Source organism: Neolamprologus brichardi, chromosome 12 (assembly GCF_056152115.1).
Source record: "Neolamprologus brichardi isolate AB-2024 chromosome 12, ASM5615211v1, whole genome shotgun sequence".
Lineage (NCBI taxonomy): Eukaryota > Metazoa > Chordata > Actinopteri > Cichliformes > Cichlidae > Neolamprologus > Neolamprologus brichardi.
In genome coordinates this window covers 25,934,816-25,959,961 of record NC_142115.1, presented here as the reverse complement: position 1 = coordinate 25,959,961, position 25,146 = coordinate 25,934,816, and the positions used below count along the sequence as shown (strand labels likewise).

The following is a 25,146-nucleotide window of genomic DNA, read 5'->3' as shown; positions in this document are numbered from 1 at the left end:
CCAAAATGGCTTGCTGTAATTTGCCTGCTTATATAACAGTATTCAAATACATTCCGGATGAAACAGGATAGCAGGACAGGAACCGCCCTGTAATATACAGCCCAACTTTCCGGCCAAGTGTTGTGACACCTATTTTTTCACAAGTTTAGTTGAATTTTCTTTCCAAGACTTTTAAACTGTTGTCATTATCAGCCATTTGAGTTACAAAATGTTTTCCGAAACAGTCCTTGACTCAACTTTTTAATCACAGTATTATGAAACAGAAAACAGCATAACAATAATTTATTGGACTTAAGACAGATGACAACCCAAGCACAACCTACAGAATGGTTTGGGTAAAGCAACGTTTTGGAAAAATGGGAATAGGATTATCCTTATCAGGGTCATGGGGGGAGGGGAGCACTGGATCCTATCCCAACTACCACAGGCTGAGAGGCGGTGTCCACCCTGGACAGTTCCAGCCAGCCTGGCTAACACAGAGAGAAAGATAACCATTTGCACTCACATTCACACCTATGAGTGCATTAGACTCACAAATTAACCTAACCCCACTAACTGCATGCTTTTAGACTGTGACTTTAGACAAAAACAGAGAGCACATGCAAAGTCCACACAGAAAGGCCCTGGCCTGGTGGTGGAGTCAAACTCAGGACCTTCTTGCTGGGAGGCGATAGTGCCGGACCACAGCGCAGCCCTGAATAATTTTCTATGTGTGTTAATTAGAATGAATATTTTCCTTGTTCCCTGATTGCAAAGACCTGCGAAAACACTTAAATTCTATTTTATAATTTTACACATTTATCTTGTAGAAAAACTGAGACGTGAACACTGAACACTGACAGAAAGTGCAGTTTCACTCTTCCAGCCCGCAACAGAAGAGGACTGAATGAAGGCCCTCAAGGTAAAATGAGTTAGCCATCCCTGGCTTAGAGGGTTATTCCTGTTGGTCAACTACTTTCTTCTTCAGTTTATAGAGCATAGCACAAAGGTTGTGTGATTTGGCTGTCTCTGAGTAACCACTGAAGGCATGATGCTTATGGTCAGTGTTTTTACAGAACTCGAGCTGTTTTTTTGTTTTTAACCACGAGATTCATTTTCCCACCCGAGACGTATTTACCTGTTCTCCCCTATGTCTGATTCATCTTTGGCTTCTCATTGTCTCTCAAGTTTCAGTTCACGAAAAAGTGATGGACTCAACGCGATCAACATGCTTTTTCAGAGGAGATTAGATAAAGAGGAGCTAACTGTGAACAGGAGATGGTGATACGGCCGACTCTCTGTGGTTTCTCTTCAGGCAAGTGGCCGGGACTGAAACATGTAGGTGAGGAAAGGAAAGAAGAGGAGGATGTGAGAACTTCCTCAAACTGTTTGCAGTTTCGCTCTTTTGGACACGGTGGTCGTCGCTGGTCAAAATAGAGAAGCTGCTGTTCTGCATTTCATCTGACAAGAAATGACTGTTTACCTGAACCGGCATGATTATATGAGATGTAGCCCACAGCACATACTGTGGACTAAAGCATAGTAAGTAATGTTTATAGTCACATTTTGCTAATTTCTTTATAATCCAGCAATCTTAAGTGCGAGTTATCCCACACAGCGCACTGTGCAATATTGCAATTTCCATTTTTTCATGTAGTATTTCTATTTTCAGTGAGACTTCTGCAACGAGGAGAAACAATGCTTTATTCTGAGTCATACAGACATATGAAGCCTTTGTCTGGGACACCCACTGTGTCCGTCACTGCTGTTTGATCACAACCTAAAAGAGAGAAGGGGAGAGGTGTTTTCTCTTCCTCTTCCTCTGCTTTGAAAGAGAAGCAGGAGGAGAGAGGCAAGCTTTCTGAAACTCGCAGCAATCATTTCTCGCTCGGTATGTGCGAGACGGAGAGAATCGAAAGTTAGCATCTGGGCTCATATGCTTTAAAAACATTTGCAGCGACGTTTATAAGGCATTTAGTGAGAAAAAGCATCAAGTTTGTGTATTCAAGCTTTTATTTCAGTATTTATTCATCAGAATCATATTCAAATCACCAACATTGCAATAAAACACAGAAATATCTCCAAAAAAGAGCATGTAGATAAAAAAAAAAAACAATCGAGACATAGAATGTAAAAAAACAAAATCATTTTAGCTTTTTTTTTCAATTGTGTCTGTCAAAAACATTTTTCATCCAGTTTTTTGCTGACTTTTAGAACAATATCACACAAACAAGAGTAGAGCATGTACAATGGTGTGATCAGTAACACTTAAAATTTTAATATCACAGATTAGATTCTGAGTCAAAACAGAGTTACATATTTAAGAAACATTTCAAAATGATTTGTAAAAAACTAAAACATTAAATATCTGTTTGCATTTTATTTACATCGCACGTTTCCAGCCAAAGCTTCTGTCAGTCACTATTAATGATAATTTGATATGTTTTTTTACATGCAATATTCTTCACAGCTTGTATTTATTCTTGATTTTTTGCTCTGGTAATAAACAACAAGTTCATTCGCTGCTACTCACCACCCTTCCCTAATCAGAGATGTTTGGAAGCATACATATTGTCGTTGCCTTCCAAAACAACCACTTAGTTTTAAACAAGAAACAATGCTACACATTTAATTATCTTCTGAGTCTTTGACTCACTTTTCTTCATGTTTGTCTTCTTCATCGTTTGACCCGTAAACTCTTCGAGCAATGCACTCGTATATGTTTGTCTCTTCCACATCGATAGCCTTGTGAAAGTTATCCAACTTTTCTTTTCTTTGTTTTGGTTCATCTAGCTCTTGCTGATGTGCTTCTTCTTCTTCTGAGTCATATTCATATGACTGTCTACGGACCATTTTTTGGCGGCACACCTGCTCACCTAATTCTGCATCTGATTCATAGGATGTCTCGGACTCCAATAGCTGCACCTTGTTACCTCTGGGAACTTTAGATTGACCTTCTGCTCCTGACTCCCTCTCAAACGTCTCATCCTCTAAACTTTCCTGGTACTTCTGCTGTTTCTGTCTCTTGCCTTCCCTCGGTTCACCAGGGGATCCCTGCCTTCTTTCCTCCAGCTCAGGCATGTACTGATCACCTGCTGGCTCGTGGTGGTCTACTTCAGGGCTGTACTGGCTCCTTCTGTACAAACTCTCCTCATCCTCCTCCTCCTGACAGGAGCTTCCCGGGACACTCTCACCATCAGACTGGGAGAGACGGAGGCTGGGCAGACCCGGGGGTTTCTGGGAGAGGTCAAACGGTTCCTCTTGGCTGAAGTGGGTGAGGAGGTCCATCGGGGTGGTCAGACAGAAACGCCCTCTTTGCCTAAATACTGAAATCACAGGGAGAAAAAAAAGTTACATTTAACAACAAATTTTACTAAAATACATAAACAATATACATCATCAGCAGTGTGTGCACACTTACGTCTCTCATCCAGGCCTCTGTCCATGACACCATGTTTAACCTTCATGTGTCTGGTGAGGTTCCCCTTCAGTGTGAACTTGCTCTGGCAGTATAGGCATTTGAAGGGTTTGCTGTCTGAGTGGAGATGCATGTGGCCCATTAGGTTGTGCATCCTGTTAAATTCTTTCCCACAAAGCTGAAAGAGAAGAGAGAGAATACATGTCCAGATATTAGGAACTCATTAAGACCTCGGGTTTAATTTGACACATTATTAACAGTAATGCATAGGCTATGCATCCTGAATCATTCGCAAGGTTTCTCAGGTAAGTACATTTTAATCTCTTGCTTTTATTTCAAGTCATTAAAAAAAAAAAAGTGAATATTATGTTAACAACCAATCCAGTTGCCCATTTTCTGGCTTGAAAAGTGAAAAGGCCAAGATATTTTTGTATTAAAATTTACATGTTATCAATACAATGTAAAATTCTGAATTAGAATTGTTGCTACAATTTGAATAATATAAACACACACAAGCATTAATACCTTACAAACCTTAAAAACTATCTGCAATAAAAATAATATTTTAAGCTCATTTGTAACAGCTGCAGCGGTCAGATAAATGGAGTGATTAAAAACAAAGCATATTTCTCTGATTCAAATTCAAAGTGTAAGAATCGAGTATTAAAGGTGATACTCTAGCTTTTCATCAGTGGCTGTAGTAAACACTGTGTCCACATCCAACAATAACAGGCAAGCCCTAATTACCTGTTATTTTTCTCTCTCTACCAGATCTCCTTTGTTAGATGACTAATTTTCTCAGATGCTGAGTTGCAGAGTTTACACGTAATCATGAATGAATGCGAAGTCTTTCAGACATACATACACACATTCTTTCTCCCTCCTTCTATAGTTATTCTCCTCGTTTCCTCTTTGTCTTCCCCCCTCACACACAAGCAAGGACACACACACACACAAGAAAAACAGAAAGAAAAAGACAGAGAGAGAGAGAGGAAGCAACACTGAGACAGGGCCAGGAGGAGAACAGGGAAGGGCAACTCCTGTGCTGTCCTTCCTCTGCATTCTTTTTTATTAGGGTGGTCCTTTCCTTCAGGAGGAGAGAGGGACTGTAAACTGTCCAAGAGGACCGTGAGAAAACAGGAAGCTGCCTCCAGCAGCAGAGAAAGCGAGATGAAATCTATTTGCGGGGCTTGTTCTCCGGGGAGGCCGGCGGGCCATTGTTAGAGAGGCAGTTTGTGCGGCGATATCCTTCCTATGGACAAGGAGGCTCCCACTCCCATAAGCCTCTCTGCTATCTGGTCATCGTCTCAGTCCTCAAGTTGTACCAAAAAACCAAGGTCAAAACAGACAAATTCTTTAACAGCAGCTGCCACTACAAATTACAAGTCTGGTTCCTGGCTGTGATTATCAAGACTTGGTTTGTGTAGCTTGCAAAAAGGGAGACACTTGCATTTTAGATGCCTTTATTTACTCCTTATAGTAAAATAACTGAGTATTAAAGGCATAAAATGAAACTGAAATAGCAACCAGACCTGTAGCTAACAATGACCTGCTGCTTTTCATCTTACTACAGTTCATGCCTTCTACTGATTACCAGTGAAAGTATGTATTTTCTTCATATGTAAATAAATATATATGTTTTTCAGCTTGCATTTTTCTAACAGCTGTTTTATGTTTTTAAGGCCCATTTATGATGTCATGATTTGTGTATTCCTGTAAATGTAATAATAAAATAACATTTTGTGCATTACACACGTGTCTAGCTCATTAACTTAGCTTAGCAAGAAGAGTTGAAATAGCTATCCTCACTCTGCCCCCCCAAAATGTTTCACATCAAGCCCTTTGCTACATGGGATTACATTTCAGTGTGATAAGATAAATATCAAACTTTATAAGTCACAGTAGATGGACTGGCATCTGGCAAACTGTTTTGCTTCATTTTCTCTTTTTGTTGGAGGCTTAAACTGTGGTTTAGTGGTTGCTAACAGCAATTTCATAATGATATCCTACAAATGTGATGTTACACTTTTACCAGTTTGCCCTTTAGAGCAACACTGCTGAAAACTAGCTCAGTCATATGGTGTAGAAACACTGTGGCTCGATTTTGTTGTGATAGGGCAGGAAAGGGCTAGCTTTTTGTCATACTGATAATCCTGTCTTCACTTGGGTTGCCAGTTCTGTGGTTTTCCTGCTGAGGGGAGTGACTTTTTTCTGTGCAATTTACAGACTGTGGGTATTTTTTCTATACTTCAGGAAAAAATAAGAGTATCTCTATAATTAAAAAATCGTATTTAAATGAAATAATTGATTCCTGCCAAACCGACTTCATGGACGCACATATGGACACAAAATGTGCCATACTGACCTCCAACACCTCCAGTTACTAACTGAATACAGAGCAGGTTTTGACTGGCCAGGGAGAGATTCGGGTCATGTAAGTTAAATTACAAATTTATATTCTTCTTCTCCTATGGACTTTGTCACTCCATAATGAGATCACCTGACAGCGCAGACATGAGTCATACTTACTGAGGCCACTAACGTGCTTTGTCATTCGAACACGTGAACCTTTGGGAAATTTGCTGTACAGAAGGCCAAAAGAAAGAGCCACATCTCACATGCCAAACTCGACCAACCTTGCATTTATAGGGCTTGATGTCCGAGTGGACGATCATGTGAGCCTTCAGAGTCTGTTTCTGGACGAAACTCTTAAAGCACATGTGGCACTGGTAGGCCCGAATGTTGGTGTGGATGAGGACGTGACGCTTCATGTTGGCCAACAGGGTGAATTCACGACCACAGATGCGACACTTGTGCTCCTTCACCCCCTGAAGAACAAGATAACGTGGAAGTAGTGGTGGGAGAAAGACGAGTCATTCTTCTGGTTTGCATTAGAGAGGCCAGATCGTCCCCTGATAACAAATATGCCAGGCAGTGCCAGTGGAAATGCATTTAAATTTATTTATGAAATATAAAATATCTATTTGATGAAACTATCGCTGCTACAGTTGTAAATATAATGGTATAAACAATAAGTTGTGCATTTTAGAGCTTGGGCATGCTAATACAGGACTTGTATAAATGGTTTGTGTAGTCAGGTGGTTTATCTAAACTCTAATGCTACTAAAGAATAAAAACTGGATGTTAAGCAGTTAAAAGTAGCTTCACTCAAAATTCAAGAGGAAACTGCTTCATGGCTGATATTTTTACTATCCAAAATGCAAATTGGGCAAGCTGATAATTCTTGGATGCCATTAAAAAACAAGAGAGAAAAAAAACTTTAAAATTTCATTTTTTAATCCTTTTGTTATACACCTACTTTATGAGTGAGCGTGTGCTGTTTCAGGTGGTGCGACTGGATGAACTCCATCCCACACTCACTGCAGATATACGGTCTGATGTCTTTGTGTTTCATCATGTGGTTCTGAAGCTGACTGGGATACTGGAAAGTCTTCTGGCACTCTGTACACCTGCACACACAGCAACCAACATTTGCAGTTAGCCTGCTGGAATGTCTCAACAATGTGGGAAATGCATATATAAAAATGCACTTTTGTGCCAGGAGTTCCACGAATAATTAATATTGCTCAGAAAATCTGAGGCCATAGCCAGCAAGAGGTTAGCCTAATTTAAAATTTAAAAAAAAAAAAATCTATTTCTTGGAAAGAATTAGTGGATGTCCTCAATGGGTGGAGCTTGAGCTGCTGTGCTAAGCCAACTAACTGCTTACTTTAAACAATAACAAGAATATGAACATAAGAATATGAAAGGAAATGAGCTCACCTGTACAATGTGGGACCTCGGTGGACGGTCAGGTGCCTCTTTAGCTGTGCCAGTGTGGGGAAGTCTAGACCACACTCCACACATACATTCTCTTGACCTTTTTCATGCTTCAGCTCGTGGGCTCGAAGCTCGCTGGGATAAGCGAAACCTCGACCGCACACACTGCAACTGGCGGTGCAGAAAAAGTGTGAATGAGCAGGAAATCTAGGCATTAAACAGCAGAAACTCTATATAATATATTGGAATGAGTGGAAATGAAAGTAAAGCTGGTGTAAAGCTGGTAAAAAGTAGATTATACGCCTAATTCTACACAGGAGGCCACTCCACACCCCTTATTCATTACCTCCAGCTTCAGAACACCAAGATGGTGACTGCCAAGATACTCAACATCACGATGGCTACCTCTACCTCTTTGACATATTGTATGTAAAAATAATTTACCTGTATGGCTTCACGTCACTGTGCTGCATCATGTGTCTCTTCAGGTGGCTGGTCTGGGTGAAGGCCTTGTGGCATACCTGGCACTTGTGGGGCCTCATTCCCTGGTGTGTGAGTAGGTGTGTATGCAGGTGGCTCAGCTGCTTAAATAGCTTCCCACACAGGTGACACCCGTGTGGTTTGATGCCGTTGTGACCCAGGATGTGTGTGACCAGGTTATATTTAGATGTGTAGGACTTCTCACACATTCGACACTTCCATCTCTTCTGGTCTCCGCCAACGTCCACATAGTAGCTGTCATCTACGTGAACATTGAGACCGAGCTTCTCAGCGCTGCTCGTACCACTTCGAGGAGCTCCTTCACGGGCGCTATGACTGGGGCGGAGGTCCTCTCTGGGGTAGAAACCACCAGGGGGGTGGTGCATGATAGGGCCAGGCATAAAGAAGGGGTAAGGGAGAAGGCTGTGGTGGAGAGGTGGGAAGTAGGGAGGGTGAAGAAGCAGAGGAGAGGGTGGCCAGATGGGGGAAGGACTGAGTGGCTCCTGTTTTATCTGCACAGGAAAATTCACATCTGGAGGTCTGTGTTGAAGCTGCAGGCTGTTGAGCTCGATCATGCCCGGGATGGGTTTTGGAGATGGAAAAGGACGAGGTGGGAGGGAAAAGGGAATGTGCGGCAGGTCCACTGTCTTCTTACTGCGGCTTTCTTCTGCCTCTTCTGCCTCCTTCTCAGGAGATTCACCTCCCTCATGGCCATCCACTTTTAAGGGAGTCCTTTTGCGTTTTTGGGATCCTTCTTTGAGGGTGTAACTGGGGCCAAGCATGGGAAAGAAAACAGGTGGACTAAAAGCACTGTAGGCATCTCTGGTGGGTGATATACTGGGATATCTAGCAGGAGAAAATTTGGGGGGCTGAATAAAGAGTGGAGCTGGGCTTAGGTAGAAACTGCGCTGAGATGTTTGTCTTAGCTCTTCTCGGAGGGGAGGACTTCTTCGCGGTGAGATGCTTACTCTATCTTTTTCCATCTTCTTTCTGCATGAAAAAGGAAAAGAAGTTGTTAAATATCTTCAGTAACAACAGGGAAGAAAGTATTTAATCATTCTTTTACTAGAGGGAGTCTGTTAAAACTACTTGTGAGCTTACAAAGCCCACTTGATGATGCAGAAGGCAAGCAAGACATGACATAAAAATAGAGGGCTTTTTAGTTCTTCATATAAAATGTGGATCTTTGAAGTTTTCCTTTTAACTTTGGAGTGAGCCTGACAGTTTCATCATAATCACACAGAAAAACTGAAGCATCAAAAACTATCCCAATACTTTATCCAGGATAAAATGAATTTTCTTTCAGGAATTTACAAGAGTAAACGTCAGGAATTGACTGGTTTAAAGAAGAGTAACAGTAACACGAAGCAAGTCCTGAAACCAGAACCAACTTCCAGTGATTACATGTATTTTCTTCTGCTGCCTTCAAATAATGTGCATTTAGACTTGCATCTGTTCTATCCTCGCTATATGTTAGAAACTAACACGAACAACCAGTACTAATATCAATGTCGCCAACCACAGTAGAATGCAAGTCAGCAACATTGGTGTGACATCAGTGATACTTGTAACATTTACAATTGCAGGCACTATGTCTGTCTGTGGTGATGACAAGGGTGATGAGAAAATAGAAATATTTGACTAAAACTACATTTAAAACGACATTTCAAAATTTCAAAAAACAATATTAGTCCAACTACTGACAGAAAGAAAGTGTCAGGTTTTTTGTGCAATACATGTGTCATGCATTATATCATACACATACATTTTTTATATATTTCCCTTCTGGTCCTTTTAAATAAATATATTAATATGTTCTTCACATGATCCTTTTGTGTTATTATTGGTAGGATCTATTAATATCTGTGATGTCTATTAATGTATGTCAGGTTAGAAATTGTTCTGTCATCGTATCGTCTGTGCATTTGAGTTAAATGTACTTTTAACACAGTTCACAGAATCAAAATCTAGTTGGTTCTGGAATAGTCGCCAATGTTTCTGGAAAAATCAAAAGAGATGTTTGTCTTGAATACACAGATTGCCTGATATCAAAATAAATTTGAAAGTACAAAGGCTGAACATTTTTTTAAAGTTACATTTTTAGTTAGTAAGGTGATTACTTTGAAGATTGCTTCTGTTTGAGATTTGCCCAGTTAGTATGATGTATTTTTTCAGTGTTACATTTTCCACCCTCTTCTGTTACTATTTCCCCCATCAAGGGCTCAGTTGTAAAACTCTGGTTTCTTGCATTAAAATAGGTATTTTAGCCCTGTTCCCATTATTGACAAGATATCAGTTGTACTATTAGTTGGTGCACATCTGTGTTTTGTTTATCAGCAGATGACCAGTGTATTTCAATTAGCCTGTGAGGAAAATGTTTTTAAAAAATATATTACATCTGTCCCCAGTATCCACTAGTTTTAAATGTTTCACACATTAACACATATTTAATGGGACACTTAAAATTTTATAAGAATGACACAATCAGAAATAACTGCTACTGACTACACAAAAAATGCATCCATCTTATCGTGCTTTCTTGACATTGATGGGGAAAAACATCATGAATGTGAAGAAAGGACTTAGCAAAAAAACAATGTGGCGCAAAAACAAGCTGGTTAAACCTCAGAAACCTCAAGCAGGAACTCATATCTATGAGGGGCATTGCCATTTTGCAAAATAATACACTGTGAATGACTGGTTTGAAAATCAGTACTATACTTTCCATCATATGCATTTATTTTAATTCTTAATTTGAAAAATAGCAAGTAGCTACACCTGTCCAATAAAATCTATACAAATAAGGAAGTAAATAAACTATAAATACCTCACATTTGATTTCACGTTCAGTTCTTGAATGTGTTTACTTTCCACCACTGCTTACATATACTTCCAATTGTAACATTTGGAGAAAGACTTGACAAAAGTGTGTCAAATGAAACTGTGTCCTGTTTCTATTTATGACATTAAAAACCACTTCTCTGAAGATTCCTGTGGAAGGAATGCAAGCGGACACACGCATGCACGGTGTGGCGTTGACACCCACACCTTTCAGGTTTCAATCTGAAACCTTTCACTTCTTCGTTTCTCACAGATCTTCTCCTTGTCTGAAACTAGGAAGTTATCTGTGAGAAGTTTGCCTCTACCTCCTGGCCCCTTTTCGCTTCTCCATCTATTTTTCTCTGCGCTCTTCATCCTTCTTTTTTTTCTTTTTTTTTTTTGGACTGATAGCCAGGAAGAGCTTCCTCTTTTCTCCTTTACTGGAGTTCAGTTAAGCAAAATCACAAAACTGCAGTTTGCATCTGTATGATATAGAAATATAGAATAGATGATTGTAATGGATGTAAAGATGAAGATAGTCAGAGGGGAACTATCTTACTTCTGCATGACATTCAAAATAGTGGTGCAGATTAATTCTATTCCTGTTAACACTGCAGTGCTTATCAGTGAGAAACTGCTGAGACCTGTACCAGTCCACTGCTTGCATGACTACAGTTTCCACTTCATGTCTGTCACAGGTTACATACCTGTTGGCTTTTTAAATGTAAACATTTTAAAAACACCCAAGGCTTCAATTTATGATTGAACACCTGCTACAGTTTCCAGAAATTAAAGGAGACGTCTTACATTTTCTCATTTTTTCTGGCAAACACTAAAAAAATTGTAGTAACGCAAGTCAAAGAAAAAAAATAGCAAAAGCTCGTAACGTGGAGGTTGTAATTCCATCACATTTTGGCATTTTTGTTTGACAAACATTTTAACTGATGAATTGAAAGCAAATGTTGATTTCAAATCAAGGATCAGCTTTCTAAGTATTTCAGCTCAACATCTGCATCCAGCTTTGCATGCATTCTTTCAACACAAACGTCATAAAAGCTAATGTGACAATGAAATGAAAACCAGTGAAACTTTGACATTTAAATCCACCTCAACAAATAATTAGCATTTTACTTCTGGAAAAACATTAAAATGACACATTTCTACCAGTAAATTTCCCTTTCACAGATACATGGATGGAAATTCATAAAAATCAATCAACAGGAATAAAAAAAAAACCAACAACAACAAGATGCCAAATGCAAAAACTGGATTTTTCTGCCTCTTTCCAGGATTTTCAAAGAGCCCTAGATGCCTGCTGAAGTTTTGGGTCTCTCCTGGACATTTTCCTGCTCTTTTATCCTCTTCACTTCTCTTAGTTAAGTTGCTCTGTGCAGAGACCCCAGCCTGTCCTTGCCACACCACGCATTCCAAACAATCCATCCCGAAGCCCCTCCTCATGTGCCAGTCAGTGCCATGTAAGTGTGTGCTGTGTGCGGTTGCAGCATGTCTGCGTGTGTAACTTACCAGCTGAGTGTAGCAGAGTGTGTGTGTGTGTGTGTGTTTTTTCTCTGTGATGCTGGGGCTGAAGTGCTGCTGCAGTAGCTGCTGTTGTACCTGTGCCTCTCTTCTCTCCCTCCTGCTCGCACTGCAACTCTCCTGACAATGAGCCGCCTGTCCACGGATAGCATTTGAACTGACTTAAGAAAGAGAACAGGAACAATCACTTTGTTCTCATTTTTCAGATGAGTACCTTCGGAGAGAAGGAAGGAAGGGAGGGGAGAGGAAGTCAACAAGCCTAGTGCCTTCCTGCAGAAAAATAAGGAAACACTAGATAGACATCTCTATTTCTCTATGAAATAGGGATTTGCATAGCCTTTGGAGGAATGTGGGGAGGAGGGTGCTGATGTTTCACTTGAAAACAGCACAATTTCTAGGTTTAATAGCTGCAAAGTGACATGTCATGATGGAAGATAGCAATGCTTTCCATTAATCCAGCTCAAGGAGATGTATCTTAATACTGGCTGTTTTCATATTTATAAGAAAATAAGTATCATTTTTTTTTAGATAAAATAGAACATTTCTTGAGCTTATGAAATAAATATTGTCAAAAGTTCTTGATTGTTATGTACATGTTCATCACAGAGGGGCCGATTGCCAGGGAGACACTGCAATGTGTAATATATCACATTACTGGAGAAAAAAACCAAGCATGTGAGACATGATGTGTTTTATTCCCTTTTTTCTTTTTCTTTTTGAAATTGTATTTTTTCATGCATTGTGTGCGTTGCTCTGGTTATCAATTGCAGGATCACCTTAATCAGTATTCCCATTATTTTCTCCACTTCCCACAAAACACGTGGCAGATGGAAACAGCAGCAATGAAAAATGTACAAATAGATGACATGCGTCAGCACAGCCACTAGGAGGCAAGAGTGGCCTGTCTGTCTACAATGCCACTTTATTGTCCTGTTTGTCATCATATAGCGTTTGTAGCTACCCGTCTCTGGTTGTGAAATCTGAGTAAATTAACATCCCACGCGTCTCTGTTGGCACAGAAGTTTTTGAACAATGACGATGTTAGCAGCTCTTTAATTGAGATGAGGTGGCAGTTAGTAAATCAGGAGGGAGCTGCAGTAATTGAGCTCATATTATTGAAACGGTGAAACTGTCTTTTATGAGATGTGGCCAATCATTAGCTGTGTTAATTAGCTCATAAGACCAATTAACCTCGGCCCTGGACAATGTGTGCATCAATTCCTCTGAGGAATTAAGTACTTTATTAATAGAAAGGGAAATTTTCAGGTGTGCGTATGTGTGTATATACGTTTGTGGGTATGTGTGTTTCTTGCTTTGTTGTTGAGTTTGTTTACAAGCTCTGCAAAAAGCATTGCTTACCGACATGGTGGCTCAGCAGGCCAGAAATGTTCTTTGAAACCAGCTTTTTCACTCTCTCCTGACCTCCCAGGGGTAGTAATAAAAAGTTGAATCCTTAAAATTAACTTTTTTTGTTCTTAAAAAAAATTTAACTGGTGCTACCCTATTGTCCAGTCGCGCTTTGAATAATTTCATCGCTGCCTGCTCTTCTTGACCTCTCTGACTTTCCTAACATCTCTAACATGCACGGTCACGCAGCAGGAGCCCTTAACTAATGATCTCCAATAGGAAGAAGCAAACCAGGCCACACAATTACCAGGCCCTTTGACCTGGCCCACACAGTGGTCAGCTTCATCTGCTAAGGTGATTAAAAAGGCCTCATTAAGGATTTCTAAGTGGCTTTTAAGTTTCTGTGTCACTCTCAAAAGGTGCTTTGGAAGTATATAAGACACACCAGCAACACCGTATGACACAGAGAAGTCAGCAGTCATCCAAGAGCAACCTAAAGAGGAACTTGAGCTAACAAGTGTGTACATTTGCTCTCTGTGAAGCGTGGATTTTGTGGTCAGCCTTACTAAGTGTTTTTTTCTCTGTTTTTCTCTTCCATTCTTAGCAGAAATGACCGGAGCTGCTGTGTCTGTGTGCCTGCTTTTTCTCCTGTCTGTATGTTCAGCGTGTTACATCTCCAACTGCCCTATCGGAGGAAAAAGGTCCATAATGGATGCACCACTGCGCAAGGTGAGCTCAATCAGTCAGCCAATAGGTTTTTAACTTTGCAGCTTTTGAAGCTTCTATTAGCAAACTGGCACATGTTTCTCTTCATTCATTTATTCAGATAATGCAAAGCCTAAAGAGAGATTTAGGTGACATGCATGTGAAAAACTTGGGTCAGGGGCCAAAACCATCAGAAAGAAAATACAAACTGAGAAAGCCTAAAAATGCTTTATAAGGTAGTAAATTATGGTGACGTTCAAAGCAACACCAAAAATAATCATCTGTTTCAACCTCTAGTGCATGTCATGTGGCCCCGGAGACAGAGGCCGCTGCTTCGGGCCAAGTATCTGCTGCGGGGAAGGTCTTGGTTGCCTGCTCGGCTCCCCGGAAACAGCTCACTGTGTGGAGGAGAACTACCTGCTCACCCCCTGCCAGGCAGGAGGACGACCCTGTGGTTCTGAAGGAGGACGCTGCGCTGCTTCAGGACTCTGCTGTGATGCAGGTCAGAAAATCCTGATGTAAATATAAGCAGTAGTAAAAGGAGTATTTTAGTCCTTTATTGAAGTAATTAATACCACTACCATTTGCAGAATACTTAGAAAAATAACTCTGCAAGCTAAAGCAAATAGCAGAGAAGTACTATATTAGCAATATTTGCTTAAAGTACAAGAAAGCAAAGTTTATAGTTTAAGCTGATCAGTCAAGCTGATTGTCATTATTATATTTACAGCTGGGTGGCTTGTTCAGTATTCTGTGTAAGCATACATCCTATTTTATAAGCTTATTACATCTGACTTGATAAAGGCACAGTACCTAGAGTAAACAACATGAAGTAAAAAGTATACATTTTCCTCTAAAATGTAGTGAAGTACAATTATAAAGTGCTATAACATTGAAAAACTCTAGTGAGGGTTATCAGGTACAAGCACTTGATTGATTCATGAAATTGTGCAGTCTCTATTCCGGTCCAAGGTTCAGCATAGCTTAACCTGCACAAGTCACAGATTCTCTAGTGTAAACATGATGACTTTCATCCAAACCTGAAGTTGTAATCATTGTTGTTTTTTTGTTATTTTATATAATGTAAGGAATAATGCAAGAATTATAAATCTTATTCCTAATAGAGCTCTGCACGCTTTAGTATACTACTTTGGTCATGATGACCTAATTTACCCTACCCTGCTCTTTAAGGGTCCATGAATACAGGTCACAAAGACTGATAACAACAGATCATAAAGTGTAGACGATGACCATTTTTGGTAATAACTCCTTCTGGTTTGTTCTTAACCCTGCCTCAGAGAGCTGCACCACAGATCAATCCTGCCTTATCGACGAAGAAGGAGATGAACAAACCAGCCAGTTCGATGGCAGCGACCCCGGTGACATCATCCTCAGGCTCCTGCATTTGGCTGGCCACAGTTCTCCTCATCGAGTCCACCAATGAGCTGCTCTTGACGTCGAGGTCTCACTGCAAGCTCTCGAGCTGTAGGGATTAAATGGGACTTGTAGTTCACATAGTTGTGTTTTTATGTTTGTTGTCATGATGCTGGTTTTGCTCTTTTTCCCTGCAGTACTTCTGTAGAGTGCCTTTGTCAATATAGCCTATTTTTATGTATGAAATTAGGGGTGAATACTTGTTGTGGTCATCCTGTTATCTGCATGTTGAAATAAAGTTTGAAGAGAGTATAAAGTGCTGTCATTTTTCCTGACCTGATTAAGTCTTGTGTGTAAAATTACAGTATTTCAAACCTTCCAAATACTTTTCCTTATAAGACAGCTTAAACCGTATTAGGGCATTGTGTTTGGCAAACAAATATACAAAGCCCACAAGAGTCTTTATCTTTCAGATAATCCTCCAAAGGATCTCTGGCAAATTCAAATGATCCCCACATGATGGTGTGTGTGTGTGTTTTTGTGGCAACTCTGGTGACACACTATCCCTGTTGCAACAGTGTTCACCTTTGATCCAATTTTGTTTTGGTTAACTTTGCAGTCAGTCCGCTTTGGTTCTCTGTGTCCTTCTATGGGCATGCATAGAAGGGCACAGAGCATGCAACAAAGCAGTAAACAAATAAACACAGCATGCTGAAGACTTTTATCTCTCTGCCCGCCCATCTTTTGCGAGCACACCTGAAAGTAGTGAAGTAGGGACTTTCCTTAATTTCAGGCACCTGAGGTTAAAGATTGATCCGCTGTAGCTTGAGAATATAAAAGAGGCAGATACTCGCCTCTTTCTTTACCTTCACTGCCTGCCAACATGTCTTTCTCTGGAAAATACCAGCTTGAGTCTCAGGAGAACTTTGAGCCTTTCATGAAGGCTGTTGGTAAGAGTTGTGCAAAACTAATAAGCTTCCTGCACTGAATGAACTAAAATAACAATTTATCTGACCAACGTTTTCCAAACTTTTTGCTTTCTGCCGCAGGTATGTCTGATGAGATCATTCAGAAAATCAAAGATCTTAAGAGCATCTCTGAGATCGAGGAGAATGGTGACACCTTCAAAGTGACATTCACAACTGGCTCAAATGCCATCGTCAGCAATTTCACTATTGGACAGGAGGCTGAACTACCGTCGCCCACTGGAGAGAAAGTCAAGGTAAGCCAAGATACTTAACTTAAATCTACAAGAAACACAATTATGACAGTTAAAACACTTATAACACATTTGGTCTGTATAAAATGTTATAGTTGATCACTGAGCCTAATCTTCATTTATCATGCTTGTTGAAGGGGGTGGTTCAGCGTGAAGGCAATAAGCTGAAGACCACCCTGAAGAACATCGTGTCTGTCACCGAACTGGTGGATGCAAACACACTCGTTTCAGTAAGTAGTTTCTCTGACTTTCTTGTCTTTAAAGTCTTCCTTGTTGATTAACTAGCTGGTATTTAATGCATTTTGTTCTTCTCATTGTAGACACTGACTCTTGGGAACATTGTACAAAAGACGACAAGCAAACGCATGTAACTTTCTATACATGATAATAAAAGGAGGGTGAAAATTTTTTTTTTTCAAAAGTAATTAATTACTTAGTTAGTTTTTAAAAACATGATTTACAACCTGAATAGGTGATAAAGCGATAGATCTTTCAGCCCAATTCTACTTTTTCTACATAATCCATCATACAAAATGTAATCAAATGGAAAAGTCCCTTTTTAAAACTTGTTTTATTAGTTTTAATCTTTTAACTTTATGCATCAAGCAAAAATTTAATTATATGCAACATTCTCTGACTGGAAGAAATTTGTTTAATATTTAAACTATTTTCTGCACATTCCAGCACATAATTTTTTTTTTTTTGTGTGTGTGTGTGTGTGTGTGTGTGTTTACACTCACTCTTTCAAATAGATTCAAGTAAAACAAAGCAGAAAATAAATAAAGTCAAAGACTAGCGGTCCTGTTGCTCTATTTTCACCTGTAAAGCAGGAGTAGGATGGGCGGAGGTTTACCCTGGTGCAGGTGTGCCGCAGCGGTCAGTGGAAGAATCCGCGAGTTTCTCTGTGAATTTCCCATTACGTGGTAGCCACTCGGTGCTTGCTTGGAAGTTTGGGGGGGGGGGGGTTTCCGCTGTAAAAAGAAGTTTTCTTCCCATGTACAACGGACGCTAATGTTTTTGTCACTTTTTATGGAATCAAACTTAAAATAAGGTCAGTACTTCCACGCTTTAAACACTGCACGCTCATACTCTCTCCCGCACTCGATATATTATCCATGGTTGATTTGCACACAGCTGTTGTCACAAACGTCGCACTTGTTTACGTCACTGTCATGAGACATTCTCGCAAAAAAATCACGGTTTTAGTAACGCAGTAACGCAGCGTTCCTACGGGAAAGTAACGGTAATCTAATTACCGTTTTTTTGCAATAAAGCCCCCAACTAGTTAATTTGGGGGCTTTGGTTTCAGAAATTTTGCTTGCTTGTGTTTATATAAAAAAAACAAAAAAAAAACTTTATTTAAACAAATATAAGCAGTAACAGTAATAGGTTCCCAGTTGAAAAAGGTAAACAAAAGTGTGGGGAATACATATGACCAAGAGGTGAAGTGGAAAAATCAAAGGAAAAAAAATAACATGATAACCTGAAATTGACAAGAACAGTCAAAAATTAGTTTAAACCTTTACAAAATGTGCTTAAAGGATGTGTCCTGTGCAGAAAACGTATTTCATTTAATTGATAATGCAGTATTTGTCTAATAATTTCCACGCCTTATGTAATATATGAGGCTTACAGTTCATGGACTTGAAGTGTAGTTCTAATTTGTTGGGTCAAAGGTTAAAGTTGATGCGATTGTGACATTTTTGCAACTTTGTCAGACTTTCCTGCAAAATGTGGAGGCTGTGAAGAGTTAAGTATAAAAGATGCTTTCATTAACGATGTCTACTTCCTAGTGAGTACTAACAAATATCTTGATGAATGTAACCCGGGTTACTCAAAGACCTTGCTTGAATCTAGATGAATGCTGGCACAAAACTAGAATGTCTGGCTTTGTCAAAAATGGAGATTTAGGAGACTTTGAGGCACTTTGAAGCTGCACTGTAAATATTTACAGCTTACAGACAGGAACTTAGTTAAAGCCCTTATATCAAATTTGGCATCTAGCTTACGTTGGTGATTAGCCCAGGATCTGCAAGACAGTTCGTTGTTTTTTTTGTTTTTTTTTAATTATAAAATAAAACTATCAAAACATCAGTGTGCATCTTTATCTGTGCAGTCAAAGATCAGTTAAGCTAGCAACATCTTCTGGTAATGTAAAACTTGGGTTAAAGTACGACATACTGTCATTGCATTTCTTGTACTGTATCTTTTGACCTTATGTAGTGTCATAGCAAACACCAAAGGATGCGGGTCTATTTGATGTACAGGTGCACTAACTTAAGCCTGTTTTGTTTTTTTTGTTTTTTTGTTTGTTTGTTTTGAGTTTTCTAATTTACTCCTGTGGTTGGATTTTGCATCTTCAAAGCAAACTCACAAGGTCAAGACATCATTTTTTTATTTTTTTAAATGAAAAGACATATTTCCCTGAAAAACTAAGTGATACAGAAAATGGTCATGTGACTAAATGGCTAGGCTAACAACAACACTCTGACAGCTGTTAACAGTAAACAACAGGGTGGGGCTCTCCTGATTGCTGTCATGTGATCACTTCCTCCGGTGGAAGAGATTTTTGATTCCCTCCTCCACAGACTTGGGCTCGTGCATCATGGTCATGGGTTTGTTCTTCAGAGCTGCCTCTCTCATACTGTGATAAACATACTCATTCTGCTTGAACATCCTCAGCTCCATCTCTGTCTGAATGCGCATCGCCTGTGAAGAAATCAGAACAGAAACATCAGCACTCAGTGGGCCAGGAAAATTTTATTTCTATTAAAAAGTTTAAGGAGACCTAATTTGAATAATTTTAAGGTGACGCTTACATCAAGGTCCTTAGTGATGGGATGCGTTGGACCATGGGTAATCATGAGAATGGCGTAGGCCTTGCAGATCATCCCATGTGCAACCTCAATCTGCCCAGCCTGCCAGTGGGTCACTCCTGCTCTCATGGCAGCCATACCAAGAGCAGCATTGTTCGGGTGGTACAGCTTCCTGTTAGAGGGATGAGACTCGATTTGTGTTGTGTTTTTAACCTTTTCAAGCTGAAAACCTGTTCTTTCTATCAACATTAGATAAATTATGTTCATGGGTATAACAGGAAAATCCTCTGTATTTTCACACTTACATGTATCCCTCCACCATCTTCCGGGCGTAATCTGCAGCATCATCAAAGTACTGCAGGTAAGCTTGAACCTCGCTCATTGTGCTCCACATCCTCAACAGGTAGATGTGAGTGTCTGCCAGAACCGGCTCTGTCTTCTCAATGCACTCCCTGCAGATTTTCACAACCTGAAGAGACGAACCGCAATAAGAAAGATTACACAGTATCAAAAAACCCCATTTATTTTATTTTTTTTCATTTAAGTGATTTGATACAATACCTCATGGTAGTCACCATTTAATCGAGCCTTTTCCATCTTCTCTAGCATCTGAAAGCAATAATCTGTTGCCTCTTTCACTTGCTCCTCTGAAGGCTAAAACATTGGACAGATTTTTAAAAGTCAAGTATTAAAAAGTGACAAAGAAATGTGCGGAAAAAAAATGTTTCAGAGTTATTTACTGCCGGTAAGAATTTCTAGAATTATAAAGCAGAAAGTCTGGTTATTTTTATTCCTAAAAGGACCTTTGACCTGCTTGTGACACACACAGAATGTTTGATTACAACAAACAAGATTTACTTTGTTAAAATTGTAATTAATTTTCCACATTATTATTATTATTATTAGGCAGCCAATCTGGCGCTTCAAAATAGATGTGGCCAGTTTTTCAGACTTAAACACAGAAACTCCTTAAACATTTTTTTTGTGCTGATAGCTACTGGTAAGTTATTTATAACTTGTGACACACCCGTGTATAATCTATAAAAGCATACAGAGCACATTAGTGTAACAACAGGAGTACATAGATTCAGATTACATCTAGCAGTGTCTCTCACTTCTGAGACTTTCAGTGATGTGACAAACATTTATGTATATTTGGCACTGAAAGCTGGATATAAACTTTATTAAAAAATAAAACAGAAAAGAAAGTAAGTAATTAAAATTAATCAGCAAATCAAGTTAAAATTGGTTATTTCTTCTAATAGCTGTTTCTCAAAAGAAGGTTTGAATGCACAGAAGACTGAATCCACTTGAGACTTATCTTTGCTTAAAATAGTCTCTGTGTGACTGCTTCTCATGTTTCTCGACTGTTCTTATCAGTTCTAAACGCAGTGGGGGGTGTTTGGTTAAACTGGAGACAAGCGAACACTAACCTTGACTCCGTCCTCTTCCCTTCCCCCAATCTTCATGTCATCTTTGATTCGGTTCTTGCAGTCCTCACACGTGCAGTCAAAGAAATATTGTGTTTTCAGCAGCCTCTGTCGCTCCTCTGACAAATTCAAGAAGTCCACATAGGCGACTGTCAGCTCCTCGCCTTCTGCAATCTTACCCAAAGCACGCAGCTCGATCCTGGGGATGAGAATCACAGTCAAACACGAGCAGAGATGTGGAAACACATGCAGAAAGGTTTTCCTTTCATGTGTGTTGTCTTTCATTCAGAGTTTGTGATTGATGGTGAAATCCTGTTCCACGGCGTGGCTTTCAGTCCAGTTCAAGGACTAATCCTTCAACTGAGTGAGATATTAGTGAGTGTCGGTATATTTCACACAGCACTTAAGTGGCAAAACATTTCACGTATATCTGGTTCATTTTCTTTAATTTGTTGTAAAGTTAGTTTTAATTTCGGTCTCCTTGCATAACATGCAAAACGGTAATAATTGGTTTTATCTAACAAAAAGGTTGTATTTGTATGAAAATGCTCTTTTTGTCTTATTTTACTTTGGTGTTGTGCTGCGTTAAAGGTGAAACAATAGGGAGAAATGTGGTATAAAAGGTAGAAGCTACTACTACACTCACACACGGCAATCTGTGTTGGTGTGACGGACAGACACACAAAGTGACACATCAGCTGCATACAAATAAAACTTTGTGTGGACACGACAAAGGTTTTTACGGGCGAAGAAATATGAAGATAAGAAAAAGTTAGCAGCCTTTTGTTACACTAAACAAGACAATTAAAGGGTTAGAGCATTCAAGTAGCACATGTGAACATGTGTTGATGTGATATTCGAGTCACATCAAACATGCGGTGCTCACCACAGAACACTGCTCGCTGATTTAAAAAAAAAAAAAAGAATTTACAACAGATTGTTAAGTGTAATGATGTAATTGTTTAATGACAGAGTCTAAAGGGTGCTCTAATAATAAACTTCAAAGGCTCAGGATGAGGCAACGCACCTCCGTTGAGAATGAAACATAGTATTCACAGCCGATTGACTGAAAGACAAACAGGAAGCAGTTTTACACCAAGTGACACCCGACACACACACATTCACACGTAACAGCACATAAACGTGCACAGAAGCTCTGAAAACGTTAAGTATTATTCACTTTTTAATCAATTTTGAGGAATTTGGAGCTGTAGATAACAATGAGTTGTCATGAAGAGTATTTTTTGTTAACTTACTTGCCGTGGTTGAGGATTACGGTGCAGTTGGGCCAGCAGTCATGGTTCACTAGACACAAGTTGGGGAAAAGACCAACTCCTACTGCCTGGAGACCCCTCTGGTCACTCACACTGAAGCCGTTACAGTTGATCTGGAAAAACAAGCAATCTTTGATGTGAACATGCACACATATTGTCCATATAAGACTGCTACAGGTAAATAAAACAACTGTAAATATTTAAGGCTTCATGGCAGCTGTGAATCAAGGCATTAAGTGCAGAAACAGTGTTGTCTCAGGTAAACTGTCTTAATTTATGAATCAGGTTTTTCTACTAAAGACTTTACTTTAAAAAAAAACCAAACAAATATATGTTTTAGTCATTTAAACGCACCACTCCAAATATGTGTGAGATATCATCAATTGTGTGCTGTTTGCTGTTATGGGGCCAGTAGTCCAGGAAGTTGTGAATGTCCACTTTCAGCTCCTTCAAGTCGTCCTCTGGCATGTCGGCAATGTGGTCCTCCAGCTCGTCCAGCGTGGTCAGCTGCATGTCAGACACCGTGCTCCCCTCCTTGTCGAGGCGCCACATAATGCGGGCCACCACACTGACCACACAAATGAGCAATGGAGAAATGGACGTGTAAAGTCAAATCCACATTATCTTTAAATTACTTTTGAAGTCTATTAACATTTACTGCTTTATAGCATACAAGTGCCTATTTGAATTACACATTTGTTGTAAGTAATAAAGACTAACCAGTCTTTTTTATAGCACTTATTTCCCTTTCCATCCACTTACCGAATGTTCTCATTTGGTACTTTGCCATAAGCTTTGATGGCGCTGCATTCTAGCTTGTGCTCTGCCCAGCCTGCACGCTGGCAGGTTCGGTCACAATAATGTGCAAATTTACACTGGCCGCACCGCTGCAGCTTCTCTTGTCTTCGGAAACAGCTGTGGCAAATACGCTCTGCTAGACTGCAGAGGATAAGAAGAAAGAAAACGAGGATAGGCGTCATAATTTAAAATCTGTAGCACACGCATATGACACTCAGTTATCATTTAAAGAGCAGCACTTGCACCTGCTTTGATAGTTCACTCTTTCATGTTTAAGTAAAATTGCACCAATAATAAATAATTGGTGTTCACAGCTTTCATCAGTGAGTTAAAGAAGTATAAAAAACACTAATACAAGTGGACTTTGACCGGAGATTATTTTGACCCATACAGTTAACTGTTATAAAACTCATAATGATTGCTTGTATGGAAATTAATACTAGGATAATCTGCACTTCTGAGATAGAGAAGAACTGATATTAAGGCAGTCAAGTTTGGCATTGTGTGTTAGAAGCACATTTTTAAAAGTATTGTGCACTTAAATTCTTGTTTAAAAGCTTTTAGAAACATTAAAATTTAATATTTTGAAATTATAATGTAAGCTAATGATGGGTAATAAAGCAAAAATTTGTTTTGTTATTAAGTCTATGATACAGAAGCAGAAACCTCTGACTACTACAACTGTCACACAGTCCACCACAAACAACACTGAAACATAGTTTCAGTGTCATAGTTAATGTTATTAGGGTTTGCTTGATAAGGCTGAGTCGCTACAAGTGGCAAGGCACCATACTCTAAGGAAAATGCTTTTATTCCATTAAACTAAGTAAAAATCAGCAGTATAGCTTTCCAAAATATAAAAACACAACATGCTGTGGTTAATTTCTAATTACAGACTCACAAAAGGCCAGAAAATCCATTATTCACATGTTCAAATATCCCATAAAGACTGCATTTGAAGGCATCCCCTATCAATGACCATCCACACCCACAACTTACATCCTCACCTTACCTGTCAAAGACAACAGCTGCAATACTGGCCTCAGAAAAAATTACATCTCCTGCCCAGAACTCCTTTGTTGCCTTTAACCCTCTCCCCTTCCCAGGCGAGTCAAATATTGCCACGGTCTCCATTGTAGGTGCGCCGGATTCTGAGACTCTGGTGAATGGATGATGGTCTGAGTGGATGAGAGAAGACTTAGTGTAGGACCTCCAATCTGTGCCTGTGTTCTTCAGCGACTGTACATTCCTCACCCAAGTTACTAAAATAGCCGATCACCTCTTGAACTGTACCAACAGATGCAGAAGACGGGTTGGTTGGTGTTTTGTCTCTTTAGTTAAGAGAGAAATTAAAAATCTTCAGTGGGCGGGCTTGTCAATAAAACCAGTTATCTTTGTGTGAAAGTAACACAACTGAAGCTGGTTGTCATCTGTGAGATGTCTTCAGCTTTTACAATTTGTCACATTTTTTGCTTTACACTGGCAGAAATTCCCTGACCCCTGATGTTGAGTGTTGGTAGATGCCCTCTCATTGAGGGTTATTTTCGTCCTTCAGTTGTGGCTGTCTGTCAGGAGTCAGTTGTGACGTTGAACAGCTGCGAGAAGCTTGACAGGAACAGAGTTGCTCTTTCTCACTGCCTCTACTCTGTTCTGGTGCTTTCTCTATCATGCTGTTCCTTTCCTGCGCTCTGTCTCTCTCTAACTGCATGTTATGATGCAACAGAGCAGGAAAACTGTCACTTACACACTGTGAGGTGGGAGGCATCCACCTGCTGAGGGCCCCCTCAAAGAAAGTCAGATCATAAAACTTGAATATCCAGTTAAGGTCTCTGTATACATACACTCTCATGCTTTCATTCACCAAACTGTCACAAAACAGCAGAAAAGTAACACAGCTTTCCCTCCCTGTTTCACTCAGCTGTTCTTTTATGCTCAGATCAGCTGTGAAGCTGTAAAACAGCTGCTGTTCATAAGTGAAGCCCAAGTATAACTCTCTTTATTTCCAGCAAGAGTTTCCCAGAGTGAGCTGAAGTGACCACAAGGATAGTGTTCAGAAGACAGACCACCTGGATGGACAAGAGACAGTTTCTTTAATTTTTCTTTTATCCTCTATCAATTTAGGAAGCCCTCTGCTTACTTGGTTCACCCATTCTGGACTCTGGTTTTTAAA

The 25,146-nt window shown here is 39.7% G+C and overlaps 4 protein-coding genes across 7 annotated transcripts; 2 read left to right on the top strand and 2 right to left on the bottom strand.

Moving 5' to 3' along the window:
• Window positions 1-1,990: 1,990 nt before the first annotated feature.
• znf366 (zinc finger protein 366) lies at window positions 1,991-12,180 on the bottom strand. 2 transcript variants are annotated; one of them, XM_087848734.1, is made up of 7 exons: window positions 12,092-12,180; window positions 7,622-8,647; window positions 7,181-7,348; window positions 6,717-6,867; window positions 6,034-6,225; window positions 3,401-3,575; window positions 1,991-3,305 (listed from the first exon to the last, which is right to left on the bottom strand). In XM_087848734.1, exons 1-7 carry the CDS (start codon window positions 12,163-12,165, stop codon window positions 2,632-2,634), a joined length of 2,460 nt encoding a protein of 819 aa, XP_087704860.1. In that variant the 5' UTR covers window positions 12,166-12,180; the 3' UTR covers window positions 1,991-2,631. The 2 variants fall into 2 exon arrangements, with proteins under 2 accessions (XP_087704860.1, XP_006789915.2); XM_006789852.2 differs by having other exon boundaries at window positions 12,002-12,093.
• Window positions 12,181-13,684: 1,504 nt separating this feature from the next.
• Window positions 13,685-15,755, top strand: LOC102782130 (isotocin-neurophysin IT 1). 2 transcript variants are annotated; one of them, XM_006789851.3, is made up of 4 exons: window positions 13,685-13,877; window positions 13,965-14,089; window positions 14,363-14,567; window positions 15,364-15,755. In XM_006789851.3, exons 2-4 carry the CDS (start codon window positions 13,970-13,972, stop codon window positions 15,507-15,509), a joined length of 471 nt encoding a protein of 156 aa, XP_006789914.1. In that variant the 5' UTR covers window positions 13,685-13,877; window positions 13,965-13,969; the 3' UTR covers window positions 15,510-15,755. The 2 variants fall into 2 exon arrangements, with proteins under 2 accessions (XP_006789914.1, XP_006789913.1); XM_006789850.3 differs by having other exon boundaries at window positions 13,687-13,877; window positions 13,968-14,089.
• A 354-nt stretch (window positions 15,756-16,109) lies between these two features.
• LOC102781851 (fatty acid-binding protein, liver-type-like) lies at window positions 16,110-17,189 on the top strand. Its single transcript, XM_006789849.3, has 4 exons — window positions 16,110-16,389; window positions 16,489-16,661; window positions 16,796-16,888; window positions 16,979-17,189. Exons 1-4 carry the CDS (start codon window positions 16,323-16,325, stop codon window positions 17,027-17,029), a joined length of 384 nt encoding a protein of 127 aa, XP_006789912.1. The 5' UTR covers window positions 16,110-16,322; the 3' UTR covers window positions 17,030-17,189.
• Window positions 17,190-19,055: 1,866 nt separating this feature from the next.
• On the bottom strand, window positions 19,056-24,241 carry smyd1b (SET and MYND domain containing 1b). 2 transcript variants are annotated; one of them, XM_006789847.3, is made up of 10 exons: window positions 23,989-24,240; window positions 22,941-23,117; window positions 22,533-22,746; window positions 22,161-22,291; window positions 21,932-21,970; window positions 20,908-21,103; window positions 20,036-20,128; window positions 19,780-19,943; window positions 19,478-19,646; window positions 19,056-19,367 (listed from the first exon to the last, which is right to left on the bottom strand). In XM_006789847.3, the coding sequence occupies exons 1-10, from the start codon at window positions 24,108-24,110 to the stop codon at window positions 19,203-19,205; spliced, it is 1,470 nt and encodes a 489-aa protein (XP_006789910.1). In that variant the 5' UTR covers window positions 24,111-24,240; the 3' UTR covers window positions 19,056-19,202. The 2 variants fall into 2 exon arrangements, with proteins under 2 accessions (XP_006789910.1, XP_006789911.1); XM_006789848.3 differs by lacking the exon at window positions 21,932-21,970 and having other exon boundaries at window positions 19,057-19,367; window positions 23,989-24,241.
• Between the last annotated feature and the right edge of the window lie 905 nt (window positions 24,242-25,146).